This window comes from Falco rusticolus, chromosome 15 (genome assembly GCF_015220075.1).
Source record: "Falco rusticolus isolate bFalRus1 chromosome 15, bFalRus1.pri, whole genome shotgun sequence".
NCBI lineage: Eukaryota > Metazoa > Chordata > Aves > Falconiformes > Falconidae > Falco > Falco rusticolus.
Window position 1 is genome coordinate 20,644,428 of NC_051201.1, and position 15,027 is coordinate 20,659,454.

General features: G+C 43.6%; 1 protein-coding gene across 3 annotated transcripts in view; it reads right to left on the reverse strand.

Moving 5' to 3' along the window:
- CBFB (core-binding factor subunit beta) overlaps nt 1-8,438 on the reverse strand; it is a 43,001-nt gene extending 34,563 nt beyond the window's left edge. For all 3 annotated transcript variants that reach the window (XM_037409282.1, XM_037409281.1, XM_037409283.1), the window contains exons 1-3: nt 8,329-8,438; nt 8,053-8,139; nt 3,450-3,566 (exon numbers count right to left, since the gene is read on the reverse strand). In XM_037409282.1, the coding sequence (XP_037265179.1) occupies nt 3,450-3,566; nt 8,053-8,139; nt 8,329-8,406 (282 nt within the window). In that variant the 5' untranslated portion in view covers nt 8,407-8,438. The remainder of the gene's footprint in view (nt 1-3,449; nt 3,567-8,052; nt 8,140-8,328) is intronic.
- Between the last annotated feature and the right edge of the window lie 6,589 nt (nt 8,439-15,027).

A 15,027-nucleotide genomic window follows, 5' to 3' on the forward strand; every position in this document is an offset into this window, starting at 1 on the left:
TATACCAAAATAAGCCTGTGCTGAAGACTCTGCTTTATGAGCAGCTGCCGCCAAGCAGCAGGCAGGAAGTTAAGCCGCATTAGAAGCGAGATGGAGAATAGTATTGTAAAGGGGAAGGAAGTAAAACAACTTCACACACTTCATCACTGTAGTGACCGGTATTTAAACAATAAAAGAGAACACTCAAGAACTAATGTTCTTTCAGGTAAGAAAGACCAGAGCTATTATAAATGTCTCGAATAACAAATGAAAACCAGGGACATTTCATCTTCCTATAGGAAGTGTACAACATGAATCATGCAAAGAAAGCTGATCACACAGTTCTTAATAGAACAAGGGGACTTTCAATAAAATCAGGTTTTAAGAAGCATCGAAGCCTACACACACACACGGTTCAGCCTGAAGTTCATAGGGTATCAGTATAAAACTGAAGTAAAAAGTAAAGAAGTTCAGTAAGCACAATAAAACTAGCCTAAGTAACTAATGGTATCAGAGAACCAAGGTGAAAATAAAGCTCTCCCATCCATTCCAGGGTTCAATTATGTGAAATGTCAGGTAATACATTACACTACTATACTGTCTGCCTCTGAATTTCTTAACAATATCTATTCGTTTATTCTTAAAAAAAAAAAAAAAAAGAAAAAAGAACTGGACATTAGCTGACAACACAATGGATCAGGAAGCCTTGGTATGGTTCGGATACCCAGAAACAGGACACACACTGCATTTGGTGCACCCCACACCCTCCCACGATCACAATGAAATACAACATTCTATCATTTTTACAATCCAGGGACCTATTTTTAGTGCTACTTTTTATTTTGCTATGACAAACCTGAAAAATTGCTCAAATACACAATTGAATTTGCTGCAGGGCAAAGACAGCACAGAATGCTAAAACTATCTCAAAAAAAATGTTAAGCTTGAGTTTAAAATGAATAGAAACATTAAGTGAACACTTAGCTATCCAATTCTTGAATTAATGAAGACAGGATATCCACTAGAGGCCTACCCACCCACTGTGAACATCAGATGCATCAACAAATTAAAAGACAAATTAAGAATACGAAAGCCCCCTCAGTTAAGAAATACCAAAATGAAAAACCTCAAGCCTATGAAGTAGATATCCACAGAATCCCAGCTTTCACATATTCACAAAGGTGTTGCTCTTTCTAAAATTCAATGATTTAAGCAGCAGTTCTAGCAGACACTGCACTGGTAGCTTTGTCCATCTGCCTACAAAACTGCTTAGGCACAATAGTGACATATTTCAACTCTGGATAAACTATTTTGGGCCATCATTTTGCTTAGCCAAACACTGAAGCAGAATTCCAGAATAAAAATATTCTGGTGTTGGTAAGTTTATCTACATTCTAAATCTCAAACTAATGCCTAAAATAATAATTAACTGACAGCTCCCCCCATACGCTTTTTTTATCCATATAATTAAAAACATGCCTTGCTGGCTTAAATCCAGTGATGAACAAACACACATTATGCACTGCCTCAAGAATCAAAGCTCATAAAACAATGTTGCACAGAGCCACAAAAATCACATGGTGTTAAAGAGACTGCTGAAGCCCACGAAAGAAATTTTTAATAAAACCGAACAGACAAATCTATAGAGGACAAAATCTCAGACAATTCATATGAAACACTTAACTGTTTCTGTTGATAACGTAAGAAACACTCTCCCATTCTGCTTACTCCTCTTTTGAAGTTATGGGAGTGGCTTACTTTCAGACAAGTTTAATTCTGTGCAGAGCAAGCCTGCATTCACATGTGATTTATGCTAATAAAACTTTATTACAACACTGAATTTGCAATTTGTTCATACTAGAGCATAACAATATTCCTATTTAATAGTATGTCCACCTCTAGCCTCATTCAGATGAATTCTTCTAAGTATTTTAGCAAAGTGCTCCAGAATTTACTGTAAACACACATCAAACAGGGAGTGGCATTCATTTATTGAGGCTCATGTTCTATTTTAATACACAGCCTATCTACCACGCTCTTACATGATTAAGACAACACAAGAAAACGGATGAAGTAGTTCAGTACTTTAAGAATTCATTCAGAGGAAACAAAGTTAAAAAAAAATCATAGGAGTAAATAAAATTAAGTTCTGAACTGGCAAGAAGAGAGACTTCAGTCTTCTTACACATTACAAGAAAAATTCCTCATTCAATTGTGAGCCAGAATCAATATTTTTCAATAAGAGCCAGATTCAATTCGGTTTCCTTAGCAAAGCAGTCAGTACCCAGCATAGCCAACTTCACTCCTTCTCCCCCAGTCTGTCCAACTTCTGCAAGCCTCACAGGACTGAATGGAAAACGATTTTTTCCAAAAAAACTCATTAACTTGAATTCCAAATACCATAACTGCCCTCAGGAATTTTTTTTTTCCAATCAAGTTTTCCCACTATAGGAAATATTTATCTTCCACCTAGCAGCATTTAAAAGACCCAATATGCCTGGCAGGTTTGGTAGCATTGCTGTTAGTTGTTACAAGAGCGGGTAAAAAATGTTAGGCAAAAGCAAGGATTTTGTAGTCTATTTAAAAAAAAACAACAACTTTATAGTGAAAAAACTATACAGAAACTAGCCTGAAACAGAAAGCCTGTGGGGGCTTAAGTGCTGGTCCAAACCTACTGAGGTCTGCAGAAAGTCTCCTATTGAACTTGGGGACCTTTGGATGAGTCCCAAAGCATCTACAGTAGCATAGATATTTTAAAGGTATGTTTTTCCTGTAAAACAAAACCAACTGTAAGTGATTTTGGTAACTTTATTCTGATGAGACTAAGCAAGGTTTCTGACTTTAAATCTAATACAGCTTCACAGTAACCATCACTGTCATCAGGGAGTTCTACTACCTTTCATTATCAGTCTATGGGACAACCACCTCAGAAAAAAAATATTCAGAAAATCAATTCTGAAAGCGATGCTGTTTCTGTATTATAGTTCATTGTGAAACTGAGAAAAAAAGCTTCATTCCACTAAGCAGCACACCAAATACTGGCTGTATCAACCGGCAACCTAAGACCCAATGAAGTAACCTGTTCAAAGTGCAAATTTTCATTCGCCTACCATAATTTGTTGGCTAAAGTCTAATTTCTGAATCATTTTAGAAGCATCTACTCAACACCAAATTTAAATTGTTCCCTAAAATTTTATCACAGCATGACAGCAGAAATAAAGTTCTGTTCCTCAAAATAATAAAAAGCCTCCACTACTGCCCATGTTTCCCCCTCCAGAAATGCTAACAATGCTTCAAAAACAAAGCGATACCAATTTTTCTCCTACCAGCTTCCAGTTGTACTCACGTGACAACCTACAACCACCAAGATGTGAAATAATAATGATTTCACATCATACATGTGGTCCATACTAAGAAGATCATAAGCACAACATAAAAATTTCTTTCACTCGCAACAATTTCCTTCTTACCTTGCCTCCTTCTCTTTCAAAGTCGACATATTCCCGGGTCGGTGTCTGTCGCTGCTCCCCCTGCCAGCTGGCCGGAAAAAACTGGAGAGACAGATTGGTTCCTGTGGCCACAAAAGCCTTTTAGAAAAATCAATACAAACAGGATCAGGGAGCAAGACATTACATAAATTATGCAGGCAGTCATTTATTTTTACATCAGTTTATGTCTTAAGCCAGGCAGCACAGAGAATACTTAAAGTCAAAAACATGCACTCATCATTTTTCTTAAGTATTAAGTTACAAACATCTGATTCCATTTTGACAACATTTGCCATTGGCTGCTTCAGATATAAAATACAACATGGAATCAATACTTCTTTCAAATCAGTTTTGCTGACATTAGAATCTGTCCTTTCAGTTCTCTCCGGATACCCCGCACCAACTTAGTACCTGCAACATTAAAAATTGCCCATGCTTTTTAAAGAGCTTGCATATCTCTAAAAGAAGTACTCCTGAAGGAAAATGAACTCCTGAGCCCTGTTACGAGGGTCAACTTTTTTTGAAGGAAAAGGACTCGCTTCCTTTCACTATCTGCTTGTACCTGGATCAACACTTAACTGAACTGAAATGTAAATATTCCCATTTTATCATCTACGGGCAAGCAGCATCAATATACAGCTCAATTAAACCTCATGGGATGAAGTCCTCTTGCCACATTAAGGCACCAGTGAAATCCAAATCAGCAGATGCTGTGTCAGTGAGAATAGGCAACTGTAGGAATTCTCCGCTGCAGCCCTTTGTAAAATCGTTAAAGGGACTGACTTAACCATATTAGAAAAAGCACACCTTGCTTTCAAGTAAATAACTTGCTATGGTTTCAAATGAGAATAAAATTCCATTTTCTGTATAAACTCTCTGTATTTATTTGTGTATCTTAACTCCAACTCACGAAGAGTACGTCAATTTCTAGACATGAAAGAAAAAATTATTTTTGCAAGTCAGATTCACAGTACTTATACTCCTCTCTGGTACAGGTGAGTATCTCCTGTAAGCCTGCAAATACTCAAACATGCTCCCTGAATTTAACGCTACTCAAAATCCCAGGGTTAAACGCAATTTGTTGCAATCAAATAACTGTATTGATTACCATGATCACTTAAGATTTAAATGGTCATTAATCCAGAATACAGTTTTTCGTAAAAGCTATACAAATACTACCCTAATAGTTGGAATTTCCTGACAAACAGATACCTTTCAAGCAACCCAGAATTCAGCAACTGTATGGCATAACTGTGCTGCTACCTATGACACAATAGCTCTACATGTTATTTAAGATAGTTCCGGTCATGTACTGCAACACTGTCTGTCACAGGATTAATACCTCCCATTTTGAAAGTAGAAGTGCTTTGTCTTGACTTTTTCCCTCTCTGCCAAGGGAGGCTAATACTCTGCAACCAGGTTCCACTCCAGACTATCTTTAAAAGCAGATTATTAATTTTTTTTGTTTGTTTGTTTTTAAAATCTCCCCTTAAGCACATTCTCAGTGACGTTAAAATTGAAATATCAGTCCTACTAATGCCAGGATACTGTATTGGTACATTAATATTTGTTTGCCCTACAATATGCAAAGATAAGCATTTCAATCAATTTTAATAGCTTTACCTAGAATACACTTGCACAAATAGGAAGCATCAAAACTGTGAGGGCTGCAGGGGAACTGACTAGCTTGAATTATTCCTTTGCTTTCGAAGTGATTCTATTTACATAACAACAACAAAATTATATCTATCTCCAAATATTTTTGACTCGTAAGTCATCACCACTTCAGTTTGTTCAAGAACTACCTTCCCACCTCTGAGCATCCTTAGCAAATACGTGTTTAATTCATACACTCAAAACAAAATGCCAAGGAGCGAGATCTTTTGAGTGTAAACCAGCTGACCGCTGCAGCCCTCCGGACCACTGCAGCTTCCACAGGCCCCACGGGTACCGGGTCGCAAGTACTGTACTTGCTTCCCTGAGCGAGACAGTTAAGTGCCCATGCCTCCCTGCTTCCACCCCCCAACCTGTGCTAGAGGGCCATAAAAACCATGGGAAAAGTATATCAGAGAAAAGAAGAAAATGAAAGTATACAAATTCCCACATCCTCACAAAGTCATGCAGGCAGCATTTAAACTCTAGGCTATTTAAAAAGCTGTGTAGATATTTATTCTCTGGGTTTTTGAAGCCTGTTCCCTCCCTTTGACCAGATAAACCCATCCAATTAAAATACCCATGTGCTTCCCAAATCAAAATCATAGGTCAATCCTGAAAAACACGACAACAGTCTTGCTAGTAACCACACAGGACTACACCAAACCCAACAATTTTCTTCTAGTCAGAAGCAAATTCAAAAAATGAGCTGTGAGTTTTTTTAAAATCACACTGCCAGTATGGTCTTAAACTTGAAAGTAAGAAAATTCTGATTCTTCTATACAGAGCCTTTTAAAGCTCAGTCTGAAACTTTATCATACACATATGCCTCAAATTTTGCAAAAAGCTTGTCAGGTAGTGCAAGGGTGATCTGACCCACGTAGACAACATAAATGGAAGTACCTTTCCAAATAGGTAGTTAGGAAGTCTCCCAAAACAAACTGAACATGTAAAGTTATTTTCAACTTACCAAAGCAACACCAGTAAACCCAAAACATTTTTTAATATTTCACAATTACTTTCTCAGTAATACTGGTAATTATTTTCTTTATTCAATCAAGAGTTTTTTGACAGAAGTAACCAACAACCAACTGCCAATTCTACATTAAATCCCTATGCTGCTCTCTGGGTTGGGGTTTTTTTTTTTTTTTGCCTGCTTGAAAATATTTGAAGTCATTTGCAAAGACTCCCTTCGAGATAAAAGAATAAACCCTTGATGTCTGACAAAACATTCAGGACTTTAAAAAAAAAAAAGTAAAATTACTAGCTCTTTTTAACATCAGTCATTACACACACTACATTTCTAAATAAACCTGACTACTTGTGCCCTGTTCACAAAACAAAACCAGATGTTTCAGAGCAAGAAATTTAGAGACTGTTTTATAATTAAGTAGAAGCAAAAATATGTAGAACTTGCGTCGCTGGTTGCTTCCAAGGGATGAAGCTCAGGCAGAGAAAAGATAGTAGCAAGCTTAGAAGTACAAAGGTGAAACTACAGTGATTCCTCATTTATATAAATAACTGCGTGGGGCAGGGGGGAATGACACAACTCTGCCACACTACGCAGTTTCACCTGTTCAGGAACTTTAGATGCTTGTATGTTTTCCTCAGCAAACTACATTTTCCTTATCTACCCGCTGCTTCCCCAGTGACTTTTTAAAGGAAGCAAACAGACACAATCAAAAATGAATGTAAAAAAATTAGTAAAATTCAGAGACTGACTACAGGGGGCCTCTCACAAAATAATATTACAGATTCTAAGGCTACAGATAACAAGCAGGCATAAGATTCAGCTAAAATAAAGTTACTCAGTAAAAGACAACCATATCCCTGACTATATATCCTTTTACTCACAAATGCAAACAAGCTAGATCAGTTGCAGCAACTGGCATTCAATTATATTTGTTTGGACATGCGTAAGAATAATTTCCTTGTGAACCAACTGGCAGTATTGGTACCACATGAAATTAAAGAATCACGATAAACCAAACTTGGTGAAAGTAGGGGTTATTTTCTACGGAAAGGGAATTTTGACCTCATCTTTCACTATATACTGTACATGAAAAAGAGGTTACTTCTGCATTTTAAGAACAGCAAAGAGTCAAGAAGTTAACAGCAGTCCTCTGTAGGAGGTACTGATCCTACAGAAGGAACACATAGCAGAAACCAAACCAGGAAATAACGAGTCAGCTCTTGACCACTCCGAGCCATACTTCATCTCACTTCTTAATTCAGGAGAGAGCAGTCTGTACCTAACCTTAATGAATGAGACAAACGGGGCTGAAGTTGCAAGTCTCAAAGCCTAACGTTGGAAGCATTTGATTTAGTTCGCCAATACATCAAACAGCTCGTTTGAGACTTTTCGGCTAGCGTCTACTGAGTAATTTTACTCATTTCGGAAAGCTATTGTTTCCGGGGGTGGGGAAAAAGAAAAAAAAAAGGGGGAAAAAAAAAAGGGGGGGAGGGGGGGAGATGAATATTGAGACAAGCAGGTTATAATTGTAACACGTGCCTAGGGAGGGGAGCAAGCGGCGGTGGCTGCGGGAGAGGATCCCGCACCTGGGCATCCCCCCCGCGCCCCGGACGGCTGTCACACCTCCGGGCGGAGGAGCCCTGCTCCTGCGGGGGGAGAGCCGCTGTCCCCGCCGTGCGGCCGAGGCGGTTTCCCCCCGCAGAAGTTCCCGGCCCCGCCGCACCGCACCGCGCACCGCCCGCTCCCGCCACGCCCGGCGCGCAGCCTTTCGCGTAGTTCCTTGGAGCCGTTCCTCCTCCTCAAAGGCTCCCCGAAACTTTTCATTTAAAAAACCGATAAATAAATTTAAAAAGACGAAGCGTGGGGAGGTGCAGCGGAGGGCGCCGGCCGTGCCCCTGCCCGCGGCTGACAGGCCGGCCCGGTCCCGGCGGGCCCCGAGGGGAGCGCGGCGGCACTTACGATCTCGGAGCGGCCGTCGCGGCAGGCGTTCTGGAAGCGGGCCTGCCGCTCCTCGTGGGGCCGGTCCCTGAAGCCGGTGTATTTAATCTGCGGAGAACAGGGCGCGCAATCAGGAGGGGCCAATCCCGGCGATAAGGGGGCAGCGGAGTGCACAGACTGCGCCTCCCCGCGCCGCCGGGCTCGGCTCGCCCGCTGAGGCGAGGCGCGGGGCTCCCCGCGGAAACTTTCCCCGCGGCGGGGGGAGAAGGGCAGGAGGGGGCCGCGCCGCCGCCTCACCTCGCACTCGCGGCTCAGCTTCCTGAAGAACTCCTCGTTCTCGAACTTGCTCCGCTGGTCGGGGACAACCCGCGGCATGGTGGTGGGGCCGCCGCAGCCGGCTGCCCTCCCTCCCGCCCGCCCGCCCCGCGCTGTCCCAGCCCCAGCGCTCGCCTCGCCCTTTGTTAGCCCCCGCCGGCGGCGCCCCCCTCCCCGCCTGCCTCCTTCCCTCCTCCTCCTCCTCCTCCTCCCTCCGCCGCGCGCGCAGAGCGGCAGCCGCTGCCCGCCCCCCCCCCACCCCCCCCGCGACTTCCTCCCGGCTCGTAAACTCCGGCCGAACAGCCGCACCATTCACAACTCCGCCGCCGCCGCCGCGCATGCGCCGCGGGGCGCCCTCCCTGCGGGCGGGAAGCGGGGCGAAGCGCGGGGGGGTGACTCAGTGCCCGCCGCCCCCGGCCCGGCCCTGACTCACCCGCGGGGCTGAGGGGAGCGGGGCCGCTTCGGCCGCCCCCCGCCCCCCCTCCGTTAACGCGGCTTGTCTCACTGGTTTCCGGCTTCCTGCTCTCGAGGGGAGCCGCTGCGGGCGGGGAGCGGCCTCCCCCCGGGTCCCCTCACAGCGGGGGCGCGGCGGGTCCTCCCCGGCCACCCCCTGCACCTGCCCCGGGGGCGCTGGAGGAAGAGGAGGCGATGGCCGCATTGTGCCCCCCCGGCTGGGGGTGCTGGCGAGGAGGGGGCAGGTAGAGATGGGCTGGTGGTGGTGTCGCACCGACCTCCTCTAGCTCCCCTCAGGCCAGCGACGGCCCGGGGCCGGCTTGGCCCGAAGGACGGTTGGGCCCAGAAGCGTCCCCCTGCTGCCCCCCCAGGCCCAGAGCCCCTTGGGCCCTCCGTGGTGGGGCTGGCGGCTGCCGGGGCTCAGCACAGGTGAGGGCGCAGCTCCTGGGGAGGGCAGCAGGCCCCCCGCCTCAGGACGCATGGGGGGCTGCCCACTGCCATCTTGGTGTCAGCCCAGAGAGAAGCCCGGCGCCGTGGCTCACCGCGCTCGCTCACTACAGCACCAAGGCAGCAGCCTCAACTCAAGATTTTTCATCTTCACAAACAAGCGTTTTACAGAAGCTAACTCAATCAAGGAGCACAGCAGGATATCTATCACCTGTCCCTAAATCCATTTTTTCCCTACATACCTTGATATTATTTTTCGCCCCCAACCACTCCCCCCAAGGTTTTTAGCAGCTCTGGAGCATCATAAAGATAGCGGCGCATGCCTTTTGGCGTGTCAGGTATTACGATACCTATTGCCAGCATAAAAATATTAGAGCGTATTAGATCTTTTGATAAAGAAATGAGGTTTTCTAATCTTTCAGTATTACATTCTTAACTTTACACATACTCATGCAAATTGGAAGAGGGCAATGCTAAGCTTAGCCAGAAGGCATGATTTGAATCAAGTACGAGCAAATTAATAAAAAATGAGGGAAGTGTCTGTATCCCTTAACTAATTGTATACAGACTCCATAAAAAAAACCTGGGAAGTTTTTTCCTAAATGTAGAAAATATGCTATGAGAAGGTTAATACATTTCTAATTAATAGAAACTGCAGATCTAGACAGTAACTCAGCGTGTGTTTAAGCTGTGTCTTCTGATTTTTTGGTAGGCTACTGTAATGCAGATATACAGCTAAATTCAGAAGTTAACTTCTGCACTAAAAGCACTGTTTTAAAAGCTTTCTTCAATAATAACCAAATCTGAAAAGAAAATACACTGAGATTGAAAACATAAAAAGTTATCTATTATCTTGATTCATTTAGATGGATAAGAACCCTTAAGTGAACTTCTTGCATGTGTCAGGCACATTTAAAAGGTCCCAAAATAAGACCTTTTTTTTAAAAAAAAAAAATCATGTCACTATTTATCTTACAGCAAAATCAATACCAAGAGTGTAGACCTGCAGGGAAACTGCCAAGTTCGTAAGGTAGACACCTGCTCTCTTCACCTCCAGTAATCTTTCACTACTTGCTAGTACATTGCCCAGTTTCCATCTCCTCACCTCCCTGCCCCAAACTGACTGTGCCTTCTTCCAAACAACAATTTGAAAAAAAAAAATTACCAAGATCAAAAGCAAGATGAGTCGTTGTAAAGCCCTAAAATAAGAAACGATAAACATAATCACCAGGTTTTTGACCTTGGCATATATTTTTCAAGACTTTGGAAACAACATCAAATTTGACCGCCTTCCTCCATGCAGCTATTTGTTTAACATCCTGGAGTTTTCATCTCTCCACTGCAAAGTTTTTGTTTTAACTGAAGTGAGTCAATATTATCGTAAAGTCTGCAACAGATCAAACACTGCCTCTATTTTCTGCCTCAGTTGTTCTGATGCAGAAACAGGATAGCTGGAAGGGGTGAGATGGAAAACAGTGGAACGGTATCATATTATTATTATGAATTTATCTAGTTTCTCTACACTAAGCTCACACACACACACAAAAGAACCTCTGCCTTGAAGAATACCTCCTTAGTGAAGGGAGACGATGCCTTTAGGTTGTAGCAGATATATAACTGGGAGAAAATAGTTATTTTAGGCCCATTTTCTCATCAAGGAAAGCTTATAAAGTTGGACCAGTTCTTCCTCTCTCTACCCCACGCAGCCCCCAACGTTTAACAAGGCAATTCACGTCTTAAAGACAGAAGTTCCTACTTTTTTTTGTTCCTAGCTGGGCAGAGGAGAAGCACAAAAATTAGCGTCTTTGCTACAAGAAAGGCTGGAGCATGATTTTGACAGTTATTTACGCTGTTTGGCCAGAGTCGCTGGCCACCAGCCAGACAGTCAACATAGATCAGAAGCAGCTTCACAGGTGGTAGCTGGGGGACATGAGAGGGAAAGCTGGGATTATCGTGCTGGAGAAGGGATACAAACTCATGGGAATTCTGCAGCTCACCAAATTTTTAATTTATTTTTTTTCTTTCAGCACTGCATCATCAACACACCAAAACAAGCTAGAACCTTTTCCCTTGTGCATAACCAAATGCAACTGCTTCTTAAAGGTGTCTCAGCGGTATCTCTGCAAACCCTTTCAGCGTGGTTCAGGCTGCTCAAATGTTAGTAGACTTACCTTGGCGTGTTGATTTACAAGAAGGCCTGTTCATCAGGCCTCTGGGTGAGTCACCTTCAGAAAATAGGAATGGTCAAGCTTGTAGACGTGGCTTTTGGAGTGATTTCTCAGAACAGACCCCTTTCCAAAATAAGATCTAAGGTGTTGACAGTGTGTGAATAATCGAGACGGAACACCACTTAAAGCTTTACAGGTGGGATGCTTTTGAGAAAGGGAACTTTCTTCACTTGCCAAGTCCTGTGTATACTGTTCTTTCTATAAGTCTTCTCTACCATGTTTTTAAAACCTCTGATTTCCCCTAGGTAGCAGTAGTTGATGAACAACTGCATGGTGCCGATGCTACATTGTTCTCTGGACTTCACTCATGTGAGACAGTAAGAAGCAAGACTCTATCCACTGATCTATGGCAGCTACAGCATAATCAACCAGTGTTATGTATATACAAGCTACTCTATGATTATGGATCCATTAATAAACTGTTTGCAAGATGTAATTATGCACATTAGTTGTGAAATGCAATCCACTTACGCAAGGTCTATGCTCGTGGGTTCTACAAAACTGAGGGAGAGGGGGGAAATTGAACAGATGAATTGACCTTTTTTCCCCCTGAGACTTTTTCATTTCCCTACTACTATAACCAATGCTCCCAGCCAGAATATCCTCACTGAAGCTGTCCCACCAGTGACACGGGGCATTGCCGACTGGTTTGTGGACCCACAGTCACATGCAGAAACCATCGTGAATTGCTTTAACTCACCTCCAGAGCAGCCTTTCACATCTAGCCTGCAAACATCAGCATAAAGATCTATCTTATCTCAGGCCTCCCAAAACAACCCTAATGAGGGATCTGGACAATGCAGAGGGCCACGAGCTATCGGAGTCACTTCGTGTCTGCGGAGGCACTTTCTGCAGAGATGGATGCAGGGACTCCAAACGCACCAACATGCAGTTTCAGGATTTGGCAAAGTCCAAAGCTGGTACCTAAACATCTTACACAGCACACAAAGGGAGAGATAAGAGCCATTCCACAACAGTTAAAATGATCTAATTTTGCATTCTGAGTGGGAAGCTGCCTACCAGTTAAAAAATGCTAAGCACGGCAGGTATGAGGGAGGAAGCAGCACCTGAGGTCTCTTTTCTCTCAACCAGGCTACAAGACAGATGTGTCTGTTCACTCCAGCTACCAATGCTGGACCCTTTTTCCTAAAAGAAGATGCCTGCAGGTGCTACTTGAAATAAACGAATAGGTCTCTCCCTTATCAGAACATGACTCCTGCCTGCCTTAGTTGTTCCCAAACATTTGGACTACTAAACCAGGATGCAGGAGAACCTTCCTGCACTGAAGCTGTTGAAGCCCACTTTCCCAGCCCCCTCAGCAAGCACCCTAGTCAGAATGACTCACGCTGGAGCAGCTGCATTTCACACCTCTGCTTCAGCCTGGGTGACTGCCACAGTGTGACAGAAGACCTAAGTCTTCATGGGCAGGCCTAAATGAAAAACTAGTAAAAACAACCGTCCTCTCCCAGCTGGGTGACTTGGACACCCTGGGCTATTTCTGGGTTTGAGCACTAGCAGTTTAACAGCGTGCTTCACAGAGAAATGGCCTTCGTTTCAATAACATAGATGCGCTGCATCTCCCACAAAAGCATGGCCCATGCAGCCTGGGACATCCACCTGAGCACGCTCTTCCGACACTTGCGTGCCAGTGACTAATCATAAAAAGATCAGGGACGTGCACCTGTGGAGGTACAGTGTGATACCAGGTACAGGAGTCTGATGTAGCCAAGGTAGCCTCTGATTATTGAGCTTGGCCCAGTCTTAGGAAAACACAACATCATAATGAATTGAAAATTTGTTAAAATTATTTCAATTAACCAGGGAAATACAGATGTTTTTCTGGAAAACAACTTGCAATGAAACTTGAGAACATCAGAACCAATTATCCCTCCAATGATGCAACAGAGGCTGAACTACACGATTAGTTAGAGAGCTAAACCAGATTATCCCAGAAGGCTACATGACTTTCATATTGGTTGTTGGGAACAGCGATGAAGAGCAAAGTAGATATATGTTTCTATGATTCTGTGCTATCTATACATGCTTTGGCAATGGAATTATGCAGCTTTCATGTCAAAACCCCTTTTTTTCACTTTACCAATGGCTGCACAAAAACTTTGAAAAGAAATATTACCTGAACTCAGAGTCTCCATTGTCTAGCATGCAGAAGGCAGGACTGGCTGCCTCTTCCAGCCTTGCCTGTGACCTGCTAAGTGACTGTGGGCATATCGCTTCACCTCTCCTGCCTCAATTCCCCCACCTATCAAATGACTTGAGATCACCAGATGAAGATCTCAAGATCTCTATGTACAGAGCCAGGCACTGTCATTACTCCTGATGTTGAGCAACGAGGAGAAAGTTTAACTGAGCACAAGGCATGACTCACCCAAGCCAACATACATAAAAGGAAGTGTTTAAAAACTGCCTTTGTGAAATTAGTTCTGAAGATGCTGGTAGCAGCACATGGACAATGCTAATGGCATTCAGCTGCATGCTGTTCAGGCTTAGGGTTTTTTGTGTATTGTCTACTGGGCTGCTGTCAGCCACGCTGCCTCGTTATATTGCGTTTCTTAACCCATTAAAAACTTCCTCAAAAAGTATATACATGGTTTTGGGGGGTGACATGCTATGGTAAAGAGCCTTTTTTTTACACATTTTAAAAGAAAATTGTTGTTTAACACAAGACCTAAAAGGGCCAGACAAGATCTGTAATCTTGTAGCTGTTCTAGACGGCCCTGCAGATTTCCAGATCTCGAGGGCGTCCAAGAAGCGACATGAGAATGGACAATGCAGACAGTTTCAGTTCCCCAGGCCCAGCACAAGCCAGCTGTAGTACTCTGGCAGCTCAAGAGTGGACACAAGTTGCCCACCCAGGATATTTCAGGTTTTCTTCCACACAAAGGGATCCGGGTGACTAAATGGTCACCAGCAGAGAGCCTGTCTAAGCAGCAGTCAGAACAGGCATGTGCTCTTGTAACCTCCACCAGCCAAATCTCTATCCAATGAGCTAAATGCAACATCCTTGCTCTGAATTAATTACATTTGTCTCTCTTCTGTTTCTAATCTTCAGGGCTTTGGTTTCCTCCACCCCATCCCTGTCAGCATACACAGCACTGTAAGAAATTAGTTGACAGACTCAGTTGGTGGCTGGTGTGAGAAGAGCTCGTGTGCAGGACTGCACAAATATCTGGTCCTGCAGCCATCCCTTCTTGTTCCTGCGTTAACAGCACAGGGTATGTTTACACTGAAAGCATGGAAGCCAAGCACTCGTAGGGATAACTGTTCATGGGTTGAATTTGAGATGATGGGGGGAGAAAGCTGAACAGCGTGACTCAAAGCCCTGTTCTTGTTTCACATGTGAATGTTTATCACTGAGCAAGCTGTGTTATAGTCTGTTGTACTTTTGATTACACTCAGTACAACTGTTAGAGGTGATTCAGTCTTGGTGCAGATGATGTCCAAGCGACTCTTCAGATCCAAAAGAGATTATCCTTGTCAGCTTTAATTCTTTCCTCTCATTTACCCGGTGGTGGAAAAAAATTGCATTTATGAA